The sequence below is a fragment of the Hypomesus nipponensis genome, chromosome 20, assembly GCF_054491055.1.
Source record: "Hypomesus nipponensis isolate SF chromosome 20, ASM5449105v1, whole genome shotgun sequence".
In the NCBI taxonomy this organism is placed as follows: domain Eukaryota; kingdom Metazoa; phylum Chordata; class Actinopteri; order Osmeriformes; family Osmeridae; genus Hypomesus; species Hypomesus nipponensis.
In genome coordinates this window covers 7,610,001-7,634,583 of record NC_140380.1, presented here as the reverse complement: position 1 = coordinate 7,634,583, position 24,583 = coordinate 7,610,001, and the positions used below count along the sequence as shown (strand labels likewise).

General features: G+C 53.1%; 1 protein-coding gene across 1 annotated transcript; it reads left to right on the top strand.

Annotated features, from left to right (window-relative positions):
* The first annotated feature begins 517 nt into the window (after positions 1–517).
* Positions 518–16,463, top strand: smg6 (SMG6 nonsense mediated mRNA decay factor). The gene is given in 20 exon segments (XM_084683460.1): positions 518–1,497; positions 2,506–5,299; positions 5,645–5,834; positions 6,299–6,409; positions 6,717–6,823; positions 7,270–7,348; positions 7,548–7,658; positions 8,310–8,522; positions 9,828–9,889; positions 10,003–10,148; positions 10,251–10,364; positions 10,447–10,478; positions 10,480–10,622; positions 10,872–11,091; positions 12,483–12,662; positions 12,788–12,955; positions 13,155–13,299; positions 13,423–13,691; positions 13,772–13,853; positions 14,395–16,463. Coding segments are annotated over 20 exon segments (5,394 nt in total). The 5' UTR covers positions 518–1,400; the 3' UTR covers positions 14,526–16,463.
* Positions 16,464–24,583: the final 8,120 nt, after the last annotated feature.

Below are 24,583 nucleotides of genomic sequence, written 5' to 3'. Positions count from 1 at the left end.
GGGGTCAGGATTACTCTGGAAATGTATGCATCGAGATTCTCTGAATCACAATTAGCAGCTTACAATAAATCAACAGGGTTTATTGTTGTACATTTACGTTGACACAGACGCTATCATCTGACTAGCGGCAAATAACTGTTTAGTCGTTTTTTGATAGCCCACTCTGTCATGATTGCAACCATATAATATGACAAAGCGCAGCTTTTCAGCAGTGACATGCTTTGACGCTAACCAGCCCTCACATTATCCCATTGTGGCTCTGCACTTGTTATAACACGTGGGGATGCATCTCTGTAATATTTGCACACGCAAGTACATGTTCGTCATGCTGAGGAGGACGTCAGCTCGGTGTCTTCAGATGAATAAATCCCTCTCATCTCAGTAGACCATGCATTGTATGTGAGCAAACCCCGGCTTCGAGATGAGAAATGAATGAGTAAAGGGGGAAGAATTGGAGGGAAAAGCTGAGAGTGCGCTGGCCCTTTAATTCTGTGTTGCTAGGGAAATAAGGCTGTTTACCCTGGCATCAGCCTGGTCCTCAACAACTCTTTTCTTCTCTCTTCCTCCAAGTACAGTTCCTGTCTGTCTTTGCTCCACTGCTTTTTTCCATTTCTATTTGTGCTTTACATCTTTCTATGTATCTATCTCTCTGTATCTATCTATGCATCTAATTATCTATCTATCGATCTATCTAGCATCTATCTAGCATCTATCTATCTATCTATCTATCTATCTATCTAATCTGTTTCTCAATGTTTTCTCTCAAAAAAAGTATTCTTCTCTTTTGGCATCATGCTGAAGTCGAAGGCTACTAAAGAATAATTATGGGCAAGGGGAGGGTGTTCAAGTATTGGAAAGGTTTTGGACACAAAAAATTCAGCACGAGATTGGGACAGTAGAAAATAAATCAACCCTGACATCTAGTGGCCATGGTTAGGTGTTACTTAAAGAGTGAACAGTTATCTGCCTTCCTGTACCTTATGATATCATACTGTAGTGTGTTCATTTTGCAGGCGCTTATATCCAAAGCAATGTGCAGAGGTGAATTTGAACCTGCTACCTTCTACAGATCTGCAGTCCAATGCTCCATGGTATACAGTACAGTAGTCTTACCATCCCAATACGATCATCAATGCATCAATGCTTTTTCACAAGTAAAGTTTATTATGCTTTGCATATTTCTTTGCAACAAAAAAAAGCAAACATGTTTTTAAAGTCTACAGGTAGCTTGATTCCTGTTGACTGGAGACCTAACTGCATATCTTAATAAACTTGTCAAGAAGGTTAGAATTACCCATCATATTATTATCCTGCAGTGTTGTTTTCCAAACGCGTATCCAACGGCCCGCGTGGTGTTTTGAGCCTGCCCAGCCACCGTGTGTTTGTGTGAGTTTGCTTGGATGATAATGGCGGACGAACTAGATAGAGTACGAATTTCAGCTGCCGAACTTCGAGCCGAGGCGTCGAATTTAGCCAATTCTGGGAACTGTCACGGAGGTAAGAAGTGGCGTCCAATAAATGAACCAACCCAAGCTTAATCCGCCATGAGTTTTAAACTTTAACTAACACACACAGTATCTACAGTAGCTACAGTACTGTAGTTGCTAATGGTAACGTTAGCCTAGCTAGCTAGCGATGTAGGTGGCTGGCTATTATGTTCATCATGTGGTCCCGCGTTTGTTTTCAAACGCCCCCTCCGAACAACTTTGTTTCACTGTAAATGTTCCCACGCTCCCACTTCACCATGTGTGAATAACAAGTTGTTATTGATCCGTTGTTTTGTTTTATTGAAAGTCACGTACCGTAGGACTGTAAAGCCATCATTCAGTCAAGTTATGCGGCGCGTTGGCATCATTTAGTAAAGCTGGCAGGTTAGCTAGCTTGAATAGCCAGTAACTAGCTAGCTTGGGATAACAAGATATAAGGTTGCTAGTAACGTTGACGTTGGTAAAGTATAGAGAGTCAAACTCGGTAAGACAGAGCTCATTTGATTTTGGTCGTTTGTAATGTTTGTTAATTAATTCTGTTATTTGTTACATTCAATGACAGCAACGTAGAAAATGTAGCTAGCAACCTGACAAGCAAGAATGCCACCTTGTAGAACTTAACTTTTTAAATTGAAAGTGAAATAGTAGAAGATGTTGTTTTGCACTTTACCCTCTGCTATCACTTTCTCGAAAAACATAATTTCTGGTAGCACAAATCAGAATGTTGCTCAACCGAACATAGATGTTTGATTTAGGATTCTGTAGTTTATTGGGAGTTGTTGTGATAAGGAAGTAAGATAGGAGGGCTTATCTTATGTTTCCTGGCTGGCTTTCACCTTCCAAATTATTTCCCTCTGGTTCTCTCTCTCGCTCCTCTCTCGCTCCTCTCTCTCGCTCCTCTCTCTCGCTCCTCTCTCTCGCTCCTCTCTCTCGCTCCTCTCTCTCGCTCCTCTCTCTCGCTCCTCTCTCTCTCTTTCGCTCCTCTCTCTCGCGCCTGTCTCGTTCCCTCTCTCTCCAGCAGAAGAGCAGGATCAGCACCCTGGTCAACGACAGCAGAGCAACCATGACTGCAAGCGTCCGGCCCTGCAGCGCTACCAGGCCGGGGCGGTCCACGCCCTCCGCCCTCCCGACAGCGAGGAAACGGACGCCGCCCCCGCCCGCCAAGGAGACCCCGCCGCCCCGACCCCCGACCCGGACGAGCCTGTGAGGTCCGCTCAGGAGGAACGGCAGGCGCCCTCCGAGCCCGCCCCGGAGAGACTCGGCTGCGTGGACGGATGGATGGGGAAGGACGGAGAAGAGGGCGACGGAGGCGGGGGGACGGGCTCGAACTCCGGGGAGGCCCGCGCGTCCGAAACAAACGGCCCCGGAGACGACGACGCCGCCGGCCGGAAGGGCTCCGCGGGCAGGCTGACATCCGCCAAGGAGGGCGGGGGGAGGGGAAAGGAGAAGAGTCGGAACGACGGGCACCACCCCGAACCTGTCGGCGCCGCCTCCACCTCTCCCAAACCTGCCCGGAGGACCCGCAAGCCGGACCGGGAGATCTACCAGCCAGGGAGCCGGAGGAGCACCCAGGGGAAGGAGCACGGAGCGGGCAAAGAGCAGGGCAAACCTCCCCCTTCTAGGGAGGGCGCCAGGAGGGAGCCAGCCACCCCGAGGGAGGCAGGAGAGATGGAGGGGAAGAAAGACCCAGCCCCAAGGAGAGATGGCGGAGAGAGAGAGGGGAAGAAAGACCCAGCCCCAAGGAGAGAGGGCGGAGAAAGAGAGGGGAAGAAAGACCCAGCACCAAGGAGAGAGGGCGGAGAGAGAGAGGGGAAGAAAGACCCAGCCCCAAGGAGAGAGGGCGGAGAGAGAGAGGGGAAGAAAGACCCAGCCCCAAGGAGAGAGGGCGGAGAGAGAGAGGGGAAGAAAGACCCAGCCCCAAGGAGAGAGGGCGGAGAGAGAGAGGGGAAGAAAGACCCAGCCCCAAGGAGAGAGGGCGGAGAGAGAGAGGGGCGTAGAGACTCGGCGAAGGACGGAGGGAACGGACGAGAGGGGAAAGCGAGGGAGGAGAAAAAGAAAAGTGGGAGAGGGGGTGAGTCAAGTAGGCGGCCGGGGGGGAGAGAGGCGGGGAAGGCCCCGGATGTTTCTGCAGACACGGCTGTGGGTGACATCACAAGCAAGGTGGAAACGCTCAGTGTGAGAGGGGAGGAGGGGAAGAGGGGGGAGAAGGGAGAGAGCGAGGAAGGAGGAGACCGGGGGAGAAAGGCCAGTGGGGAGGGTATGAGAAGTAGAGCTGGGGGAGGAGGAGTGGGAAGAGGAGAGAGGGAGGGAGCGGACAGGCCGGAGGAAAGGAAACGAGAGAGGGGGAACCGGAGGAAAAGGGGAGAGAAGGAGGGGAATCTGGACCCCAGGAGAGGCCGGGCGGAAGGAGGAGGCGGCGGGGGAGGGAAGCCTGAGCGGGGCGCGACGGAGAACCAGAGGGACGCGAAGCCCAGGGACAGAGGGGGCCAGAGGGGGAACCAGGCCTGGGACGAAGACCCACGGATGGACCAAAACCGGACCAGGGAGAGGGCGGTGGAGGGAAGCGAGCAGGGCAAAGCCAACTTTGACGAGGCCACGTCCACCTCCTCGAAACGCTACTCCAAGTCGGACATCCGCCGCCCCCGCAACCGCAAGTACAGCACCAGCTCGGCCAGCAGTGGCACCAGCCTGGACGGGCCGGCGGGACCAGGTGGAGGAGAGGGCCGCGCCCGCCGGGAACGCCTGGGCCTGGGACGCAGGGACCGTGGGGAAGCGGGGGCGGACGGCCGGGGGAGAGGAGGAGGCGGAGGGGGTCAGCTGCAGAGCAGGAGGAGGCCCCCCGCGGAGATGTCATCCACCGACTCGATGGACGAGAGCGAGACGGGCAACAGGGCGGATGATTACAGGAGGAAGAGGAGAGACGGAGAGGAGGACTGGAGCCCAGAGAGGAGGAGGGAGAATGACAACAGAGGAAGAGGACAGAGAGGAGGAGGGAGAGGAGGAATACTCCGAGTGCCTTTGGAAAACCAGGCAGGCCCATCCCAGGTCACCTCGGTCCACGGCGAGGACCCGCTGCGTCGCAGGCAGGGCTCGGGCCCCCGAGGCCGAGGGAGGGGCATCCTCATCCTGCCGGCGCACACCAACCTCTCCCATTCGCCAGAGCCCGGGCCCCGGCTCCTTCTGTTTGGAGGAACCCGGGGGGGGGCGGGCCGGGGCAGGGGAGGGAGAGGGGGCGGGACCAGGCGACTCTGGGACCCCAACAACCCCGACCAGAAACCTGCTCTCGCCCGCAGCCAGCACCCGCAGCACCCGGGCCTCCAGCAGCCCATGTACCTGCAGACCGCCGGCGGATACGGGCCCCTCCACTTCCTGGATACGGACGACGAGGCCGCGGGGAGCCCTCCCGTCCGCCAGGGGGAGCACTTCCAGTCTCAGCAGGCCGCGGCCCTGGCCTACTACAAGTTCCAGAACTCGGACAACCCTTACTGCTACCCCGTCCCCGGCGGCAACGCCAACGCGCCCGCCAACCCCCGCTACCCGTACCCCTACCCCATGTCCCCCTACCAGACCCCGCCCACCAACGGCATGTACCCGTCCCCGGGGATGGGGCAGTTCTACGCGGGCTACCGCGGCCCCGGGTACCCCCCGGCCGGCTCCGGAGGGGGGTTAACCCCGGAGGAGGCCGAGCAGCAGGCCCGGGGGGAGCTGGGGAAGCTGCTGAGGGCCGCCGACGCCCAGGAGCTGCAGCTCAGCAACCTGCTCTCCAGGGACAGGCTGAGCCCCGACGGACTGGACCGCATGGCTCAACTCAGGTGAGGGGAGGGAGGGAGGGATGCTTCTGATAGAAAGGGAGTGAGGGGATAGAAAGGAGGGACGGAAGGATGTAGCGAAGGAGAAAGGGGCACGGTGAACTCAGGCCTGTGCTGTTTCCTGCATTTGTCATCTTTCCACCTACAAGAGCATGCAGCGGTTTGAGGCTGTTAGCGCTGCATTGTGCTGGACAGGTGATCTGTGAGGGGAAGGAAGCCAGTGGGAATCTGGAGGAGAAGGACAACACATCTCTATTGGAATGTGGCCTTTGGAAATAGAGGATATAGAAATGTGTAGGCACAGAACTGATGATCTTTCCTGTGTGTGTGCGTGTGTCTCCGTTCCAGAGCCGACCTGCTGACGCTGTACGAGCGCATCATCCTGACGGACATCGAGTTCTCCGACTCCCAGAACCTGGACCAGGCCCTGTGGAAGAACGTGTTCTACCAGGTCATCGAACACTTCCGCCAGCTGCTCAAAGAGCCCGCCGACGCCGGCCCACTCATCCGCACCATGCTGCTCACCCTGCTGGATGAGGTACACACACACACACACACTGCACACACACACACACTACACACACACACTGCACTTACACACACTAAACACACACACACACACTTCACTCACACACACTACACACTGCACTCACACACACTACACACACACAACACTGCACATACACTGCACTCACACACACACACACACACTGCACTCACACACACTAAACACCCACACGCACTGCACTCACACACACTGCCCTCACACACACTACACACTGCACTCACACACACTACACACACACAACACTGCACATACACTACACACACACACTGCACTCACACACACACACACACACACTTCCTTACTCACTTGAGGAAGAGCCCTGAGGCTAACAACACACGTATAAGCTGTAAGTCCTGCTGTGTCAGGTGGGACTGGGGAAGTTGTGTTTGGCTGGGCTGAGGGTGGAGTTGACATGTGTTCCTCCCGGCATGTAGGGGGCGCTGTTCTTCGACACGCTGCTGCAGAAGCTGCAGGCGGCGTTCCAGTTCAAGCTGGAGGACTACATGGACGGCATGGCCATCCGAGCTCGCCCGCTCCGCAAAACGGTAGGAACGCCTGCTTCCAGGGCTCGCGGCTAACCGCTTTCCCTTTTTGTGTTGTGTGTTTTAAAGCTACACGCACACAATCATAAAATTCACAGCAATAAACTATAAACAACCGTCTGAACAAGACAATGCCCACGAAGAATAAGGCATTTTCAGGTCGAATTGGGAAACCTGAGTACTGTAACTTGAAGGAGCCCGTTCATTTCGAGCCCTGCCTGGTTCTGGTTGTGCTTGTGACATTTGGGAAAGTGTGTGTGTGTGTGCGCGTGCTGGAGTGGAGGGTCATCTAACTGTGTTTGTGTTCCAGGTGAAGTATGCTCTGATCAGCGCCCAGCGCTGTATGATCTGCCAGGGAGACATCGCTCGATACCGGGAGCAGGCCAGCGACTCAGCCAACTACGGCAAGGCCCGCAGGTACCACCACCTAACCCTAGATCTACTTAACCCTAGATCTACTTAACCCTAGATCTAGCTAACCCTATATCTACCTACCCCTAACCCTAGATTTACCTACCCCTAACCCTATATCTACCTACCCCTGACCCTATATCTACCTACCCCTAACCCTATATCTACCTACCCCTAACCCTATATCTACCTACCCCTGACCCTATATCTACCTACCCCTGACCCTATATCTACCTACCCCTGACCCTATATCTACCTACCCCTGACCCTATATCTACCTACCCCTAACCCTATATCTACCTACCCCTGACCCTATACCTACCTACCCCCTAGTATCTACCTGCCCCTGGGCCTATGCCTCTTTACATCCCTATGTCAATGGCTACCATCAAAGTTGTTTTGCCGCTGTTGAAGTCGAGCTTCCCCTGCTAAGAGGATTCTCCCTCCACCAGCTGGTACCTGAAGGCCCAGCAGATCGCCCCGAAGAACGGCCGCCCCTACAATCAGCTGGCCCTGCTCGCTGTCTACACGGTGAGTACAATCAGCTGGCCCTGCTCGCTGTCTACACGGTGAGTACAATCAGCTGGCCCTGCTCGCTGTCTACACGGTGAGTACAATCAGCTGGCCCTGCTCGCTGTCTACACGGTGAGGTGGAAGGGAGAAGGGGAGATTAGTGTGTGTGTGTGTGTCCAACTTGTATATGACTTGCTCTTGTGTGTGTGTGTTTCAGAAGAGGAAGCTGGATGCGGTGTATTACTACATGCGGAGTCTGGCTGTCTCCAACCCCATCCTCACTGCCAGGGAGAGTCTAATGAGCCTGTTTGAAGAGGCCAAACGCAAGGTCAGACACAAGCACACACACACACACCGACACACACACACACACACGCACTCCTCATTGAGGAGTCAGGTCAGACACCCCCTCCTCATACCCCGAGTCTTCATTAGCATGTCAGGTGTATTTACGAGTCAAGCTCCGGCCGACGTAGCCCCATGAGCGAATGGGCCCTGACTAACAGCTCTCCCTGCGCCCCCTCGTCCACGCAGCCCCAACGCACGCCGCGCACACACCTGTTTCACGAGGCCAGACAGAAGGCCTGACACGCACACCCCATTATCGTCTTATCACCGTATTCATGAGCTTGTGTCGCTGTGTGTCTTTCCCAGTCTCGCCCCCCTGACGTTTTGACGCTCATGTACAAGTCAATCTCTCCCCCCCTCCCTCTCCCCCCACACCTCTCCTCCCCCCACACCTCTCCTCCCCCCACACCTCCCTCTCCCCACACACCTCTCCTCCCCCCACACCTCTCCTCCCCCCACACCTCTCCTCCCCCCACACCTCCCTCTCCCCACACACCTCTCCTCCCCACACACCTCTCCTCCCCCCACACCTCTCCTCCCCCCACACCTCTCCTCCCCCCCCCCCTCTCTTCCCTCTCCTCCACCCCTACCCTCTCTCCCCCCCCTTTGTCCCCCTCTCCCCCCTGTCCAGGCTGACCAGCTGGAGCGGCGCCGGCGCCAGGAGTCGGAGGGGGGCTCCCGGGGCCCGGCGGTGCGGGGGGGCGGCGGGCGCGGGGAAGAGGGGGCCCGGGTGGAGACCTGGGTCCGTCCCAGCGGGCCGGTGGGGGCGCGGCGCGGGGGGGGCAGCGAGTCCAGCAGGGACTCTGAGCAGGACGGGGAGCTGGGGTGCCTGAGCGCCAGCGACGTGAGTACAACACGCACACACCTACACACACACACACACACACACACGTGCTCCTTTTATATCAAGTGACAGCTCAGAAGTGTGTGTGTGTGCGTGTGTCGCTCTCTCCGAGACTCCAGCGCCCCCTGTTGACGCAGCGTCACACCCGCGCTCTTCCTCAGGTGCGGGAAAAGAGCGTGGGCGTGCCAGTGCTTTTATCACACAAGAGCGAGGAGAACACACGCACGCACTCGCGACCTTGTACGCGTCCCATCCTCCCACACGCTCCGCTCTCTCTTGCTCTCTCTCTCTCCATTCCGCCTCTCTATTTCTGTCTATCCTCTCTCATTCTCTCTCTCTCACGCGTTCCCTTCCCTCCTCCAATCAGCAGCCGGTGTTGGTAGGATAAGGCCTGTACTGGTCAAACATGAGCGACAGTTGAGCAAACAGGACTGACTCGTAAGAAAAGGTGTTTTTGAAGGACTTCTAGGTCCACAAGGTCGTTTCTGGACCGCGGGCGGGTCCAGAAAGCCTTTTTTTCTAAGATGCCGAAGGGGTGTTGAAGGCAGACATTCTCCTGTACTCGTCTCTCCGGGCTGTCCTGTCTCTCTTCCTCTTTCTGAGGGCGGTTTAGCCCCGCCCCCCCCCCCCCCCCCCCCGTTCCATTTCACGAGTGTGGAGCTTGTGAGAGGGCCAAACACACGGGTTTCCTTCCGCACGCTGCCTCTCTCCTGGCTGAAGCGAAGCGGACGGGGGGGGGCATTGTGGGCCGCCCCTCGCCCGTCACCGCCGTCTCTATGGCGACGCGCCCGCTGTAAACACACACAATGTCCTCTTAGGTGCGCCATGCGTCGCTCCTTTGTGCGTTTGCGTCAGAGCGGTTCCAATCAAGTGGCTTCTCAGTAGACTTCCTCAGGGCTGAATCGATGGATTCCCAGAACCACCCCCCCACCCCCACCCCCATACACTACTTCCGCCTGTCGTGATTGGTCATCACCACTAATTGTTCACATCCTGTACAATTCCCCCCCCCCCCTCCTTTTTTTTAAACCATCTACTTTCCTCCGCTTTCTCTGTCGCTCTTCTCGCTCTTTGGCGTCTCTCTCCTCTCTCTCTCTCTCTTACTTCTGCCCCGCCCGTTTCCTCTCTCTCTCTGTCCACTGTCAGGCCCTCATCTCAGTGTTCTTTAGCCCTGCTCTTGTTTTTGAAGATGCTCATCACGTCCTCCCTCCCTCTGTCTCCTCTCTCCTCTTCACCCCCCGCCCCTCCTCTCTCTTTCCTTGCGTCTCCTCTCTCTCTCTCCCTCTCCTCCTCCTCTCCCTCAAGCTCAACAAGCGCTTCATCCTGAGTCTCCTGTACACCCACGGGAAGCTCTTCACCAAAGTGGGGTGAGTGTTCCTCCCAGCACGCCGTCTCACCGGGCCCGCCCCCCTCCAGCCCCCCATCACCTGACACTGGGTGTCTGTGTGTGTGGGTGTGTCTGTGTGTGTGTTTGTTCCAGCATGGAGTCCTTCCCCGACGTGGCGGGCCGCGTGCTCCAGGAGTTCCGGGCTCTTCTCCAGCACAGCCCCTCCCCCCTGGGCTGCACGCGCACCCTGCAGATCATCACCATCAACATGTTCACCATCCACAACGCGCAGAGCCGAGGTGACGCGCGCATGCACGCACACGCAACAAGATGGCTTGGTGTGGTCGTTGCAGGGCGGGTCCTAAGAGAGAGAGTGTGTGTGTGTGTGTGTGTGTGTTCAGACAAGGATGGGGAGGTGAGGTCGGTGTTGCAGGAGCAAACCATAGCTCTGGGTCTGGCCATGTTTGGACTGCTGGTGCAGCGCTGCACGGAACTGCTGAGAGAGACTCCTGCAGGTACACACACACATACACACACTGGCTCTCAAGCACACACACACACACGTGCATACTCACCCTCTCTGTCCCTGTCTCCCAGAGCCCGTCATGGCGGAGGAGGGGGAGGAGGAGGGGGGAGGGGGAGGAGCTGGAGGGCATGGTGAGGGTGTCCGCCTTCCCGTCGGACCTGAGAGACCTGCTGCCCAGCATCAAGGTGTGGTCTGATTGGATGCTGGGACACCCTGACCTGTGGAACCCCCCGCCCTGCAGTATCGAGTGAGTACGCTCTCTCTCTCCTCTCTCTCTGTGTCACTCTCTCTCCTCTGTCTGTCTGTCTCTCTCCTCTCTCGCTCTCTCTCTGTGTCTCTCTCTCTGTCTCTCTGTCTGTGTGTCTCTCTCTGTCTCTCTCTCTCTCCCTTTCTGTCTCTGTCTCTCCTTCTGTGTCTCTCTCCCTCTCTCACACACACACACACACACACACACACTCTCTCACACACCCACACATTAACATCCCCCCTCCCCCAGCGGCAGCCCTGACGTGTGGCAGTGCCTGGCTCACCTGTGCAACGCGCTGGCGCGGGTGGACCACGGGGAGGCGCCGCTCTACAAGGCTGACGGGGACGGCGGCGAGGGCGACGAGGACCTGCGCCTACTGCTGCTGGAGGAGGACCGCCTGCTGGCCGGGTTCGTGCCCCTGCTGGCCGCGCCCCAGGAGCCCTGCTACATCGACCGCCACGCCGACACGGTGAGGGGGAGGGGCGGGAGACCATGTCTGTGATAAAGATACAGAGAGAGAGACACAGAGATAGACACAGACACAGAGATAGACACAGAGAGGGAGATAGACACAGAGAGAGACACAGAGAGAGAGAGAGAGAGAGAGATAGACACAGAGAGAGAGAGAGACACAGAGATAGACACAGAGAGAGAGAGAGACACAGAGATAGACACAGACACAGAGATAGACACAGAGAGAGAGAGAGACACAGAGATAGACACAGAGAGAGAGAGAGACACAGAGATAGACACAGAGAGAGAGAGAGAGAGAGAGATAGACACAGAGAGAGAGATAGACACAGAGAGAGAGACACAGAGAGAGAGAGAGACACAGAGATAGACACAGACACAGAGATAGACACAGAGAGAGAGATAGACACAGAGAGAGAGACACAGAGAGAGAGAGAGACACAGAGATAGACACAGACACAGAGATAGACACAGAGAGAGAGAGAGACACAGAGATAGACACAGAGAGAGAGAGAGAGAGAGAGAGAGATAGACACAGAGAGAGAGATAGACACAGAGAGAGAGACACAGAGAGAGAGAGAGACACAGAGATAGACACAGACACAGAGATAGACACAGAGAGGGAGATAGACACAGAGAGAGACACAGAGAGAGAGAGAGAGAGAGAGATAGACACAGAGAGAGAGAGAGACACAGAGATAGACACAGAGAGAGAGAGAGACACAGAGATAGACACAGAGAGAGAGAGAGACACAGAGATAGACACAGAGAGAGAGATAGACACAGAGAGAGAGACACAGAGATAGACACAGAGAGAGAGAGAGACACAGAGATAGACACAGAGAGAGAGAGAGAGAGAGAGAGACACAGAGATAGACACAGAGAGAGAGAGAGAGAGAGAGACACAGAGAGAGAGAGAGACACAGAGAGAGAGAGAGACTCAGAGAGAGATTATCTCAGATGTGTCCTGTCTGCTTGCTGGAAGGCTGAAAGTGGCTAGTTTGTGGGTATGATGGAGGTTGTATGTTCGGTGGCAGGGTGTGGGGTTACTGTGGTGTGTGATGAATCCATGTTATTTCCATGGCAACACCAAGGCTAAAGCGCCTAGTTGTGGTGCAAACAGACCTTTCTTCTGAAGAATCGCATCTCTTCCTCCTTTATTTGTTTTCTTACTCTTTTTTTGGTTCTTGTTCCTCTTCCCCTCACGCTCACTCCCTCTGTCTCTCTGTCTCTCTCTCTCTCTCTCTCTCTTTCTGTCTCTCTCTGTCTCACTGTGTCTCTCTTTCTGTCTCTCTCTCTCTGTCTCACTGTGTCTCTCTGTCTCTCTCTGTCTCTCTGTGTCTCTCTCTCTCTGTGTCTCTCTGTCTGTCTCTCTCTCTCTCTCTGCAGGCGATAGCGGCTGACTGTAAGAGAGTGACGGTGCTGAAGTACTTCCTGGAGGCGCTGTGCGGACAGGAAGAGCCCCTGCTGGCCTTCAAGGGAGGCAAATACGTCTCCACGGCAACCTCGCCCCCGTCCCCCCGAGCGGCCCATGCTAGGAGCCGCCAGGACTCTCAGACGGAGAGGGAGGTGGGTAGTCCCCCTCTCTCCTCTCTCTCTCCTTCTTGCTCCTCCTCCTCTCCTACCTCCTCCCCTTCCATCACCTTCCTCTTTCCGCCCCGTGGGTTTAAACCCGGTGCCGTCTCCGTCCGCAGAGCGACGACGTCATCGTGGAGGAGGAGGAGTCGTCCCCGTCGGAGGAGGGCGAGCGGGACGGCGAGGACGGCGGGGCGAGCGAGGACGACATTCGCCAGCTGAGGGCTCGGCGCCACGCGCTCACCAGCAAGCTGGCCCAGCAGCAGAGACGCCGGGACAAGATCCAGGTACACACACACACACACACACACTGAGGCACACACACTAACCCTAACCCAATATCCACACACACACACACAGGCACACACACAGGTACACACACTAACCCTAACCCAAGATCCAGGTACACACACACACACACCTGTTTTGGAAACATCTAGTTGGACCTGCGTGGTCTTGACGTGGTCGCGTGTCGTCGCTCCCCAGGAGGTCCTGCAGCCGTGCGGTCAGCTGGAGCTGGAGGTGTGTCCCGTGTTCCTGGTCCCTGACACCAACGCCTTCATCGACCACCTGGCGGGGCTGCGGGCCCTGCTGCTCTCCAGCACCTACATACTGGTGGTGCCTCTCATAGGTGAGAGAGACTGTGTGTGTGTGTCCAGCGTTTGAGAGAGGCAGAGTGTGTGTGTTGAGGAATGCCATCCTGGTCGTACAATTCCTAGCCGAGTCACCGTAACGTGTGCGTGTGTCTCCCAAGTGATCACAGAGCTGGACGGCCTGGCTAAGGGCCAGGAGAGCGGGGGGCCAGGGCCCGCGGGGAGGGGCGGGGGCGGCGGCGGTCACCGCGGCAACCCCGTGGGGCCGAGCGCGGCCCACGCCCGGGCCGTGCAGGACAAGGCCAAACTGGCGGTGGCCTTCCTGGAGCGAGGCTTCGAGGCCAGGGAGCCCCGCCTCCGAGCCCTGACCAGCCGGGGCAGCCAGCTGGACTCCATCGCCTTCCGCAGCGAGGACACCTCGGGGCAGCAGGTGTGTAGGCGTGTGTGGGTGCAGGTGTGTGTGCGTGTGTGTTGATCCGGTGCTGATTGGTCGCCCCTCTCGCGTCACAGGGGAACAATGACGACGTGATCCTCTCCTGCTGTCTCCACTACTGCAAAGACAAGGCCAAGGACTTCATGCCAGCACAGAGGAGTAGGTGGCACACACACACATTCACGGAGACCAACACATGGTGCATGTTAGTGACATTGATAACCCTGTTGGTTCTAACGTTTCCCCCCTTTATTCCCTCTCTCTCTCTTTCCCCCCTCTCTCTCTTCTTCTCTCTCTCTCTCTCTCTCTCTCTCTCTCTCTCTCTCTCTCTCTCCTTCTTCTTCTCTCTCTCTCTCTCTCTCTCTCTCTCTCTCTCTCTCTCTCTCTCTCTCTCTTCTTCCCTTCCCCTCTCTCTCTTCTTCCCTCTCTCTCTCTCTCTCCTTCCCTTCTTCTTTCACTCTCCCTTTCTCTCTCTCTCTTCTTCCCTCCTTCTCTCACTCTCCCTTTCTCTCTCTCTCTTCTTCCCTTCCCCTCTCTCTCTCCCTCCCTCTCTCTCTCCCTCTCTCTCTCCCTCTCTCTCTCCCTCTCTCTCTCTCTCCCTCCCTCTCTCCCTCTCTCCCTCTCCCTCTCCCTCTCTCTCTCTCTCCTCTCTCTCTCTCTCTCTCTCTCTCTCCCCCCCCCCCCCCCTTCCCTCTCTCAGATGGGCCGGTGCGTTTGAGAAGGGAGGTTGTCCTCCTCACAGACGATCGCAACCTGCGTGTCAAAGCTCTGACCCGCAACGTCCCCGTCAGGGACATCCCGGCCTTCCTCAGCTGGGCCAAAGTGGGCTGACCCGGGGCCCGACTCCAGCCCCCCCAGGGAACCCAAACCGCTGCAAAAAACGCTGGCCCACTCAACCAGGAAGTGGAGGAACACACTAACGCAGAAGGGGGAGGAGAGAGAGAGAGAGATATGGGGGAGAGGGATATAAAACACCTTTTTTGAGGGGGAAGAAGGAAAAAAAACACCTGAACAAATGACACTAAAAGGGCGTTTTGGTGTGTTTGAAACGCGAAAAGGATTCTGAGTCGTTTTCTGAGATGAGCTTTCTCCCCCTCCCCTCCCCCCTGTCGTAGCGAGGTGTGTGTGTGTGTGCGAGTGTGTGTAGGCCAGCGAGTATCTTATTGAGACGGGGAGACGAGAGAGTTAGAAATGGAGGGCCCGGCAGAGAGGAGAGAGAGAGAGAGAGAGGGTTGTTGAGCGTGTTGTAATACTGGGTCGTCCGGTACAGCGTGCAAGCTTGTAAGGACAGCAGCGTTTCTGTCAAACCAAGACAGGGCTATGGAGGAAGAGAGCGAGCGAGGGAGTTAAAAGGCTGTAAGGAAGAGAGGTTAAGAGGAGATTTAAAGAGGCCATTCCCTCTAGAGAGTTAACATATGTCTGAGAGTCTAGCTAACCGCTAGGGCTCTTAACAATGAAGAGAGAGAGAGGGGTAATGTGCCAGTCAGGAAAGGAAGATGTCGTTTGGGGTAGGGGCACTGAAAGCCGCCCCCTGCTCATTATGTAGAATCCCTTCCATGGTCATGTTCCAATTCTCTACAGACCAGGAAGTGTTAGGGTCATTTCCTGCTGACCCAGGAAGTGGTTTCAATACCAGGGGGCAACTGCCCACCTGGAGTTGTTGCCCCAGCTTGACGTTGACCTACGGGGTCATTTCCAAGTTGGTGTATGTGGAAAGATTCAAAGATGACAACAACAAAAAATAGTTTGCAGTTTTTCTTTATCATTTGTTCATTGGTAATGCTTGTTTGAGTGTTGCTGTAGTGGTGTCTGTGCAAGTTCACTGTTGTCTACGGAGCTGCTCTTTCTAGCCAAGCATCACCAAGTCTGATTCACCTCCTCGTCTCAGATAACCTGCCAGAAGACATGTTTGTGGAGGTTTGCTGATGACTTGTCAGGCTAGTTCCTGGTAACATTCTTGTATCGACATCGACGCTCCTGAAACCACGTAGGCTACCGCTAACTACAGCACCTCACGGATACAGAGACGACACGGTTTATTATGGTTTTCCCTTTTTTTCCCCACACAATCATTTTCGTTTCATTTGAATGTCATCACGTTATTTTTAGCCGTATTATTTCATTTGTTCATTTAAACCCCGATTTTTCTATCAGTTTCACATTGTTGTTTGATATCGTTGACCTCATACGTACAGACGAATCCTTCCGTGCAATGTGTGCGCCCGTCAAATATTTACTAAGGAAGGACTCATTTCTTTTATTATGCCATGTCAACATGCACAGATACCATCACAATGTTTTCTGTCGCAGCTTGACACTGTTGTGTGGCATCCATTCGCCACCGATTCATGCATTTATTATACACCAGTAAAAGTGAAACCAGGTGTTTTCTCCGCCCCACGTCCTGTACCGCATGGTTTCGTTAAGTGCTTCTGATGAAGTTCCAAAACTTGGGTTTGGGGAACTCGTTGCTGTAAATGACTCGCATGTAAACTGTACCTGCTTATGTAACGTGCCAGCTTTCTGTCATGTTACAGTGCATTGGAGCTATTTCTGAATGAGATCATCTGCATCGTAGTGTTTATCCTTTACGGATCACTAGTTCTGCAAGGTCGTCATCTGACCTAATGTTTGCCATGCCATTATATCATTGCAGCTGTGTGTTTTCATATGGGGACGACACTTGGCTAGGCAAATCAACATGCGCGTGGTATCACACTGTTGTGAACTGTTCTGTGTCGGTTTCTTCAATAAATCCTTTGAATTTAATTCACAGCTAGGCATGGTTTCATTGTTCTGAGCGTCCCCCTTGCTTGCATGCTTCTTAATGTATCAATTTTAAACTGTGCCATGTTGCCTGTGTAGTTTGTCTGATCTTTCAAGCCAGTCTTTATTATTGACATGTACTATTGTATTTGGAGACGGTGATATAGCTCAGTGATGGAGCATACAGCAGCATATATTTCACCAGTTCCAACCTCTCGCTGTACTTTGGCATTGGATAATATAATCTGCTAAATAACATTAGTCATGACCATTTATCTGCCAACCCCTGCACAGAATGCCCATTCTATTATCCTCAGTCTTGATGATACTGCAACTTCATCATGGATTCCTTTGCATTGCACTCCCTCTTGTGGCAGGGAAGCTAAAGAGAAGCCGCACTCTGCTAGGGTGGGGGGTAGGGGGGGGGGGGGGGCAACTGTAACCTGTGTCCCCAGGGAGAGGAGTCTAGCCCTGGGCAACAGACGGGGAAATGCCTGGAGATAAAACCAGGGACATGGATAGGGCAAGGCCAGGGCAACTTCCTGTTAATCCATACTACACCGCAGGATCAAATATGTAGCGTGCTGCATTTTTGAAAATGTAAACAGAGAGGGAGGGAGAGAGAACAACCTGGTTGTGCAGTCTGCTCCTCTAGGATGCTTCCCTCGCGCCTAGATACAGACCACATAAGCAGGTCCTAATTCCCATCGTCAGGACAACCAGGCTGCCATCAGCCAATCAAAGCACTGGAAGGACCGGATCTGCAAGATGATTGGTTTCCCAGCCTGCAGTCTGTTATGGAATGCCCATATTTAACCTCTACAGTGCTGCAAGCCAATCCCTGGTCTGTGTTTTCTTTGCTTCGCGCAGTTTATGATCTCAGATGATGAACCTCCTCATTTCATTCAGATTTCTGTGTGACATGAATCAAGATTCAGTGCTTGAGATGTACGACACATAACAATCCAAAATGAATCCAAGAGAGCCTGTTCTCTGTCGGTTGTTGGGAAACACTGGTGTGTCACTGTCAGGTGGTGAATCAGTCACTCAATAGCTGTTTGTCAAGAACCTTAGAACAAAGAACTTGAAAACCGGGCTTTCTGCACAGTCGGGACTTTCCAATGTACAGCAGGTTATGTCAATAACTCAAGACAAACACCATTGCATACCATGGAGGCCTAATGTAACAGAGGTGTGTGTGTGTGTGTGTGTGTGAGAGGAATTTGAACACATGCACCTTATGAACGTGATGGAGCTTCTTGTTCAAAGGCAGTAAGATATCACTAACACCATTTGGAGGAATCACATGGCAACATTGTAGACATGCATCCACAGGACATATGGGGGGCCTAATGATTTTATGATTTCATACCAACCCCATTTGCGAGCAGTAATGGATATCAAGCCAATTTAAAAAGAAGGTTCATTCAGTGGGAACTCATTTCATGGTTTCATGAAGATGGACCCATATTAGCTCTATGCACTGTAGCCACCAGGCCTGGGTCCATTACATCAACTAATTACATGGGTATTGCAGTGTAGATGAAGTGTGTTACATTTGACTCACAGTTGGCAGACAAATGTGTTGGATCCTAGTTTGTGACAGTGCAATTCTACTTGGTAAGATAAATCAAGATCACCCAAAGTTTTGACAGCAAATGCATGTTGAAGCAGAACAGTTCAATGAACAGGGCCCATGATGCAATGAGAGAAAAAAACTAGAAAACTACTTGTAATGTCGGACAGTATCATTTGTCTTGTTTGTCAGATTCTTTGCAACTAAATGACAGGGGTTTTAATGGGGTTTGCAGTGCCTTAGACTAGTTTTTCCTCTTGATGTAACACTGACCTGCAGATTGCAGGCGTCCTAAGCTTCGCTGTGGGTGGCACCTACCGTCAAGGTAATCTTATAGAAACCGTGAATTGACACACTGCGTCAATGAGCAGTAGGCATAAAACTCTTGTATATTTGAAGTCTTCCAGGTGAAAAGGTTGTGCTTTCTCTCTCTGACTAAAGCTTGCTTTTCTCACCCGGTTGCCTTAAACGGACATTTCAAGGTCAACAGCACACCTTTGAAAGGAGGCATTGTATCCATCCCCATGAGCAAACTTATGGGCCTAGCCGTAAAATCTTCACATGATATGTGACTACTATGTATTATGTATTTGTTGGTGAAAGAGGTTGTTTGTGGTAAAGCCCAAATTTAGATTATTAATCAGTTAATGAGCTCAGCAGGCCTGGACATGCACGCGCGCCCATGTCGTTACAGTGAGAGGATAAAGTTAGGATACATGCTGAGTTGTCACTGTGAAGATTATTCGGAAATGTAAACTGTGCTTTAAAAAAAGATTGCAGTCCCACTATCAATCTTATCGTTTTTTTTTCTACCCGGTCACCGCTCCAGGCAGCAGCTTGGCCGTGCCACCCCCGCAGCTACCGATCAACGCTTTGGTGGTGAATCAAGATTGCGGAGGTTGGATGATGGCACAGGAGAAGGAGGAGGGGACTTTAGCGCACAGGTGTAAAGAGAGACAACAACACATTGCAAATATATAGGGGACCACGGGCGGCAAACGAGTGTTCGGACTTACAGTAAATGTGTCTACCACTGAAAAGTTCTGTCTGAGATTTAGCCCTGTGATTCAAACACAGTGGTGGGGAAATGAAGTCTCCCCGTCGCCATCTTTAGAACTGCCTGGGTGGGAGGAGAGGGAACTTGCTTGTAAGCTAGCTAGTCCAACTACTGGGAAGCTAGCTAGCTTGCTAGCACAGTTAGTTTTTTGGAACTGCTCAATCCTTCCCGTGTGCGTACCCAGACCCTTTGTTTTCTGGGCGACAGCATTGTGTAATCAACAGAGTCGGGGAATAAATCCAACTTGGAAGTTTATGCAGATAACGTTAGCTTGCTAGCTTGCAAGCTAGCTAGGTTAAATCTCAGCTTACACTCAAATGTTCTCCACCGGTGTTGGATGCGCCCTGCTCTGACAGCACTGACAGACACTGACAGAGTGACTCTCCTTCGTTGGTATTCTTCCTGCCACTGTAAGACCCGTTTCCCTAGATCTCCCTACTCGTCTTTTGACAGGTAAGTGTCCGCTGTTATCCATGCCATTGACCATTTGAATTGATAGTCCCAACCGAACCACACTGCACAATCACAACATGCAAACTTCTCTCACTCCGCTTTCTATCTAGGTAGTTGACGTTAGCTAACAAAGCTAGCAACCAAGCTGTGCAGAGAAATTGACGCCCTCATTGTGCTGACGTTGTTGTTATGCCAGCTAACATTAAGTGCCAGCTGTCCGTAGTTTGCTAGGTAGTCGAATTAACTACAACTAGTCGTTGGGTGAAAGCAAGTTTAATAATATCAGGCGGTGATGTATTGTCACAACATCGAGTGAGCTGCTAACTAGCTTGTCAACGTTAGCTAGCTAGACTAGCTGTCACTGTCACTGACTTGGCTGAGCTGTCAAGTGGACTTAGGGCGTTATTTATGTGGCGAGTTGCCTAGTTATTTAGTTAACTGGCTATAAATGTGTAGTACTGAACTTATAACTAGTTTCACTTTTTGCCAACAAATTAGCTTGCCGATTCACTCAAATCTCGCTGTCTATAAGATACTGTTAGGCTAGCTGGTTTGCTACATGGCGGGGACTCTGCAGCAGGGACAGTGGGACTGATCGAGTGCAGCTAAATGTTAATGTATTTTTGGTTTGAACTATACGCAATCCGTCATCAAAATGCTGTTAGATTTATTTTGGTGTAGCACTTCAACATGGTTCGGTTAGCTTATTTACCAGTGCATGTTTATGCCGCTTGTGGCATAAACTAATTCCTGGTGGCACTCCCCTTGCCTATCTCTGGTTGTTGTTATCCACTGACTAGCACAAGCGTAGATAAGCGCCCCCATTGGAATTAAGTGTGCAAAGATAGCCAGAAGGCGGACTAACATATTGATTAAAAGCCCTGATCCAATGTGTTAAAGCCTGCCTTGAATTTGTACTTTAGCTTTTCATTAAATAAAAACGGCACTGGTTGTGTGTGTGTGTGACGTGAATCGCATTCCTTGTTGACATTGCGTAACAGTCAGTCAGTAAGCTTCTCGAGCAAGCCAGGCTTGTTTGCTACTTTCTCACATGTTCCGTCGAAACAGAACATGCTCAATACGTCGATAGATTTGTTGCTCTTGTTATAACACTGTTAGTAAGCATGCTTTGTCTTATAAGCGACATAACCCCTTCCACAACACGTCCGCATTCTGTTATTTCCAATGTATGTCGTCAGACAAGGCATGGTAACAGACCGTAAAATGACGACCAATAATATATTTAATTGTTGATGCAATGTCATTTTTTTTGCACAGGACAAGAGTTGTCATGTCAGCCGATTAGATCTTTGGCTGTCTAACAAGAAAGGTTTATAAGACATCTTGAAATGTTCTAAAACAGCCTCTGGTAGCTGCAAAACTAATATTAACTGTAGGTTTCACTTTGAGGACTGGTAGGTCCCAGTCCTATCACCTTGAAACCGTCTCCTCCCATCTGAAGTATGACTCAGTCTGGTCCCACGCAAAGTAAAAAAAAAAAATAACATAACATTATGCAATATAACTGCATTATCTTCAAATAAGCAGACAGCATTGCCGACAAGCAAGCTTGTGACTGAGCAAAGTGAAGTAGAAGCAAAATCTTTCCTGCTCCTCTGTCTTCCAGTCCACTGACCCACCCACTCACAACTCCGACACGTGCACAGCAAGACTGTAAGACAGCGCTGCATACAAGCTCATCCTTATACCTGACTGCAGCCGCTACGCGTGGCTGTGGATGCCTCGCATCCACTCGCACACACCCTGCCAGGCTGAAGGTACTGACCACTTCAGAGACAGCAGCAGTGGTTCCCTAAGGGCAGAGAATGACTCTATTGTCTCAGAGTGTGTGTGTGTGTGCGTGTGTGAGATGTGTCAAGCAAGGCCGAGCCTCCGCTTAATGTGTTTAAAGCGTCTCCCGGGAAATAAGGCTCAAGGATCAGGGCTAAGGCCTCCCTGCTTGGGTCTGAAGGCCTCATGGACGACCGCCATAAGAACCACAAGCGCCACTACAGCCTAACTGGTCTACCGACTGATTATTCCAGTTGCTCAAGTGCGTTATTGCTCAATAAGCAGTTATAGGATGGTAGTTATTTAGCAGGTTCTTTCATCTATAAAAAAAAAAAATGTGCGAGAGGGGGAATTTGAACCTTCCGACTGTTGATCTGCTGTCGAATGCTCTACCATTGTGCTGTGCTTCATATTGCCGTGTATTTGGGGGAGATTGTGTAATCAGTCGTGTAATAGCCCATTACACATAGGCCTATAACTTGTAGGACTGTGTCTACCTGCAGCAGCATAGCAGCAGTTGAGGCTAGACTATGACAGGAGAAACTAGTCCTAGGTTAGTTACTGAGAGCCAGGGTCTTTGCATCCGGGTCCCAGTCTTAAACCCGTGCCCAGAGAAGGGTCACCCAGTCCTGGTCAAAAGCCGGCAGATTCAGCCTCCTCACCACCATGCTGGAGGCCTATTTTTAGGAGCAGGCCTGAAGATTAGCAGTTTTTTTTGGGGGGGGAGGGGGGGTTAATTTGGGCTTTGAACGGACTAAATGGTGTAAATTGCTGGCTTAACCCCTCTCTATCTCTTCTTACAGTGATACTCGGTGTGGTAGTCAGTTTGCGTTTCCCCTGTCATTACCTAGAGCCCCTCCCAGTGTCTGTCCCTCTCGTTCCTTCGCTCTCTCTCCCTCTCTCGCTCTCTCTCCCTCTCGCTCTCTCTCGCTCTCTCTCCCTCTCTCGCTCTCTCTCCCTCTCTCGCTCCCTCTCCCTATCCCTCTCTCTCTCGCTCTCTCTCCCTCTCTCGCTCTCTCTCCCTCTCTCGCTCTCTCTCCCTCTCTCGCTCTCTCTCCCTCCCTCGCTCTCTCTCCCTCTCTCGCTCTCTCTCCCTCTCTCGCTCTCTCTCTCTCCCTCTCTCGCTCTCTCTCCCTCTCCGTCTTGCCTCTGGAACACCCTGGCATGGTCCAAGGCTGTGAGCGCGGAGAGAGTCCAACGCTGGCTCTGTTCCAGCGGAGAGAGGAGTTAATGGAAGCTTTGTGTGATACACTGTAGGGGTGGAGCAAATCCTCTTAGTCCCCCCTTTGAGCCCCCCCCCCCCCCCCCCCTCTCTCTCTCCCTCCCTCCCCACTCTTCCCTTCACTCTCTCTCTTCCCCTCTCACCACCACATGGGTCACGTACAGATTCTGCTGCCGTGTTGACATTCCGGCCCACGGGATTTCCCCCTCTTGTCGTAGCCGAGTGTGAGTTGCGGGTTCGGTGGTGGCAGGCTGGTTCAGTCAGGCCCCGCCCCCCATGTGTCACTTCCTGGCACGAGCACACTCGGGGGGGGGGGGGGGGGCGGTGTCACAAAGACGTCTGTCTGTCTGCGTTCTGCATCCTGTCACTTGGATGGTGGCGGAGGTGTGAGGCGAGCGCGCGGGGGGGGGGTTGGTTCCTCCAGGCTGCGGTGGTGGAGGGTGTGGAGACATCTACATGTAGTCATTTAGGAGACGCTCTTATCCAGAGCAACTTACTGTAAGAACAGGGACATTCCCCCCGAGGCAAGTAGGGTGAAGTGCCTTGCCCAAGGACACAACGTCACGGCACGGCCGGGAATCGAACCGTCAACCTTCAGATGACTAGCCCGATTCCCTAACCGCTCAGCACACCTGAGGTGAGCTCAGGTGTGCCGAGGGATCTCATTACAACCAAGACGTCCGTCTTTCCCCCGTGGGGTCGACCAAGAACGGGCCCTCTGTTGTTTGTGTACATTCTTCTGTGTGCGTGTAGACTAGGATACCTGGCATATCAGGGAGGTTTCAGTGAGCGACGCGTGACGCGTGTGTCGGTGTTTGTGAAGCGAGCCGGCAGGCAGACTGACAGTCTGACAGATAACTGGCAGTCATCTCAGTATGTATTTACCCTATTTAAGCCGAGATTCCAGAATATTCTCGTAAAGAAGACCCATCGTCAAGCCGGCTTTGTTTCTTCACACTGAACTGAACAATGGCGGTGCCGACGTCACCCTGTGTGTGATTTATAGATAGCATGCTGTTGTTCAAGGGAATCAGAGGCGCAACATTCCCGCCTTGAGCAAGCTGTGTAAAAGGGGCTCCAGACTGGCCTGCTGGCCCCCCCCAGATCTGTCTCATGACTCATTGTCATTGGTGTGTGTGGAGTCAGCTGATTCAGTGTTGCTGTCAGAGCCAATAGAAGCTCACACTGGCCTCTTTGATCATCCTTGCCCTTTGACCTCAACAACCCCCCCCCCCCCCCCCAGACACACACACACTTTCTTTGTGCCTCATGTCACTAGATTTGTCACCTACCTGTGTGTGTTGGAGGCAGGTCACCTCCAGTTGACACTGCAAAATGCACCCCCCCCAGGGAACTGTCACTGAAACAAAAGGCACAATGTCAACGGCGACGCTCGTAGTCCCAGGTCACATGAGGGGACTTGAATAAACGCTGCCCTGTCATTGGCCCATCATCGTCCTGTCCCGTGGGTCATGGGATCAGTTGTCTGTCACAGAGCCCTCCCGGATGAGACGCGACGGGTCGAGAGTCACAGCGAACCTCAAATCCGCAGTGTACGTGTGGAAGTGTGGACTTGCAGTCGCCATCCTACCTCAAACACGTCCCACTGGAGGAGGGACCCCCCCCCCCCCCCCCCCCCCCCCCCCCCCCCCAACACTGTCATAGCTCACTGGGAGAACAGTGGACAGGAAATCAATCTATGTGATGAATCGCTGGTGTTCCCTACTTTCGCGGGCCACTGACTTCAGAGAGCCAGGCTAGGTGCTGAGGAGGCGGAACGCGGAGCTGCTTCACCCTGATTCACCCTGTTCATACAGTACATGGCAGAGCCCCAGCAGGGCTACACATATACATGTAGTCATTTAGCAGACGCTCTTATTCAGAGCGACTCACAGTAAGTACAGGGACATTCCCCCCGAGGCAAGTAGGGTGAAGTGCCTTGCCCAAGGACACAACATCATTTTGTACGGACGGGAATCAAACCGGCAACCTTCTGATTAATAGCCTGATTCTCTAACCGCTCA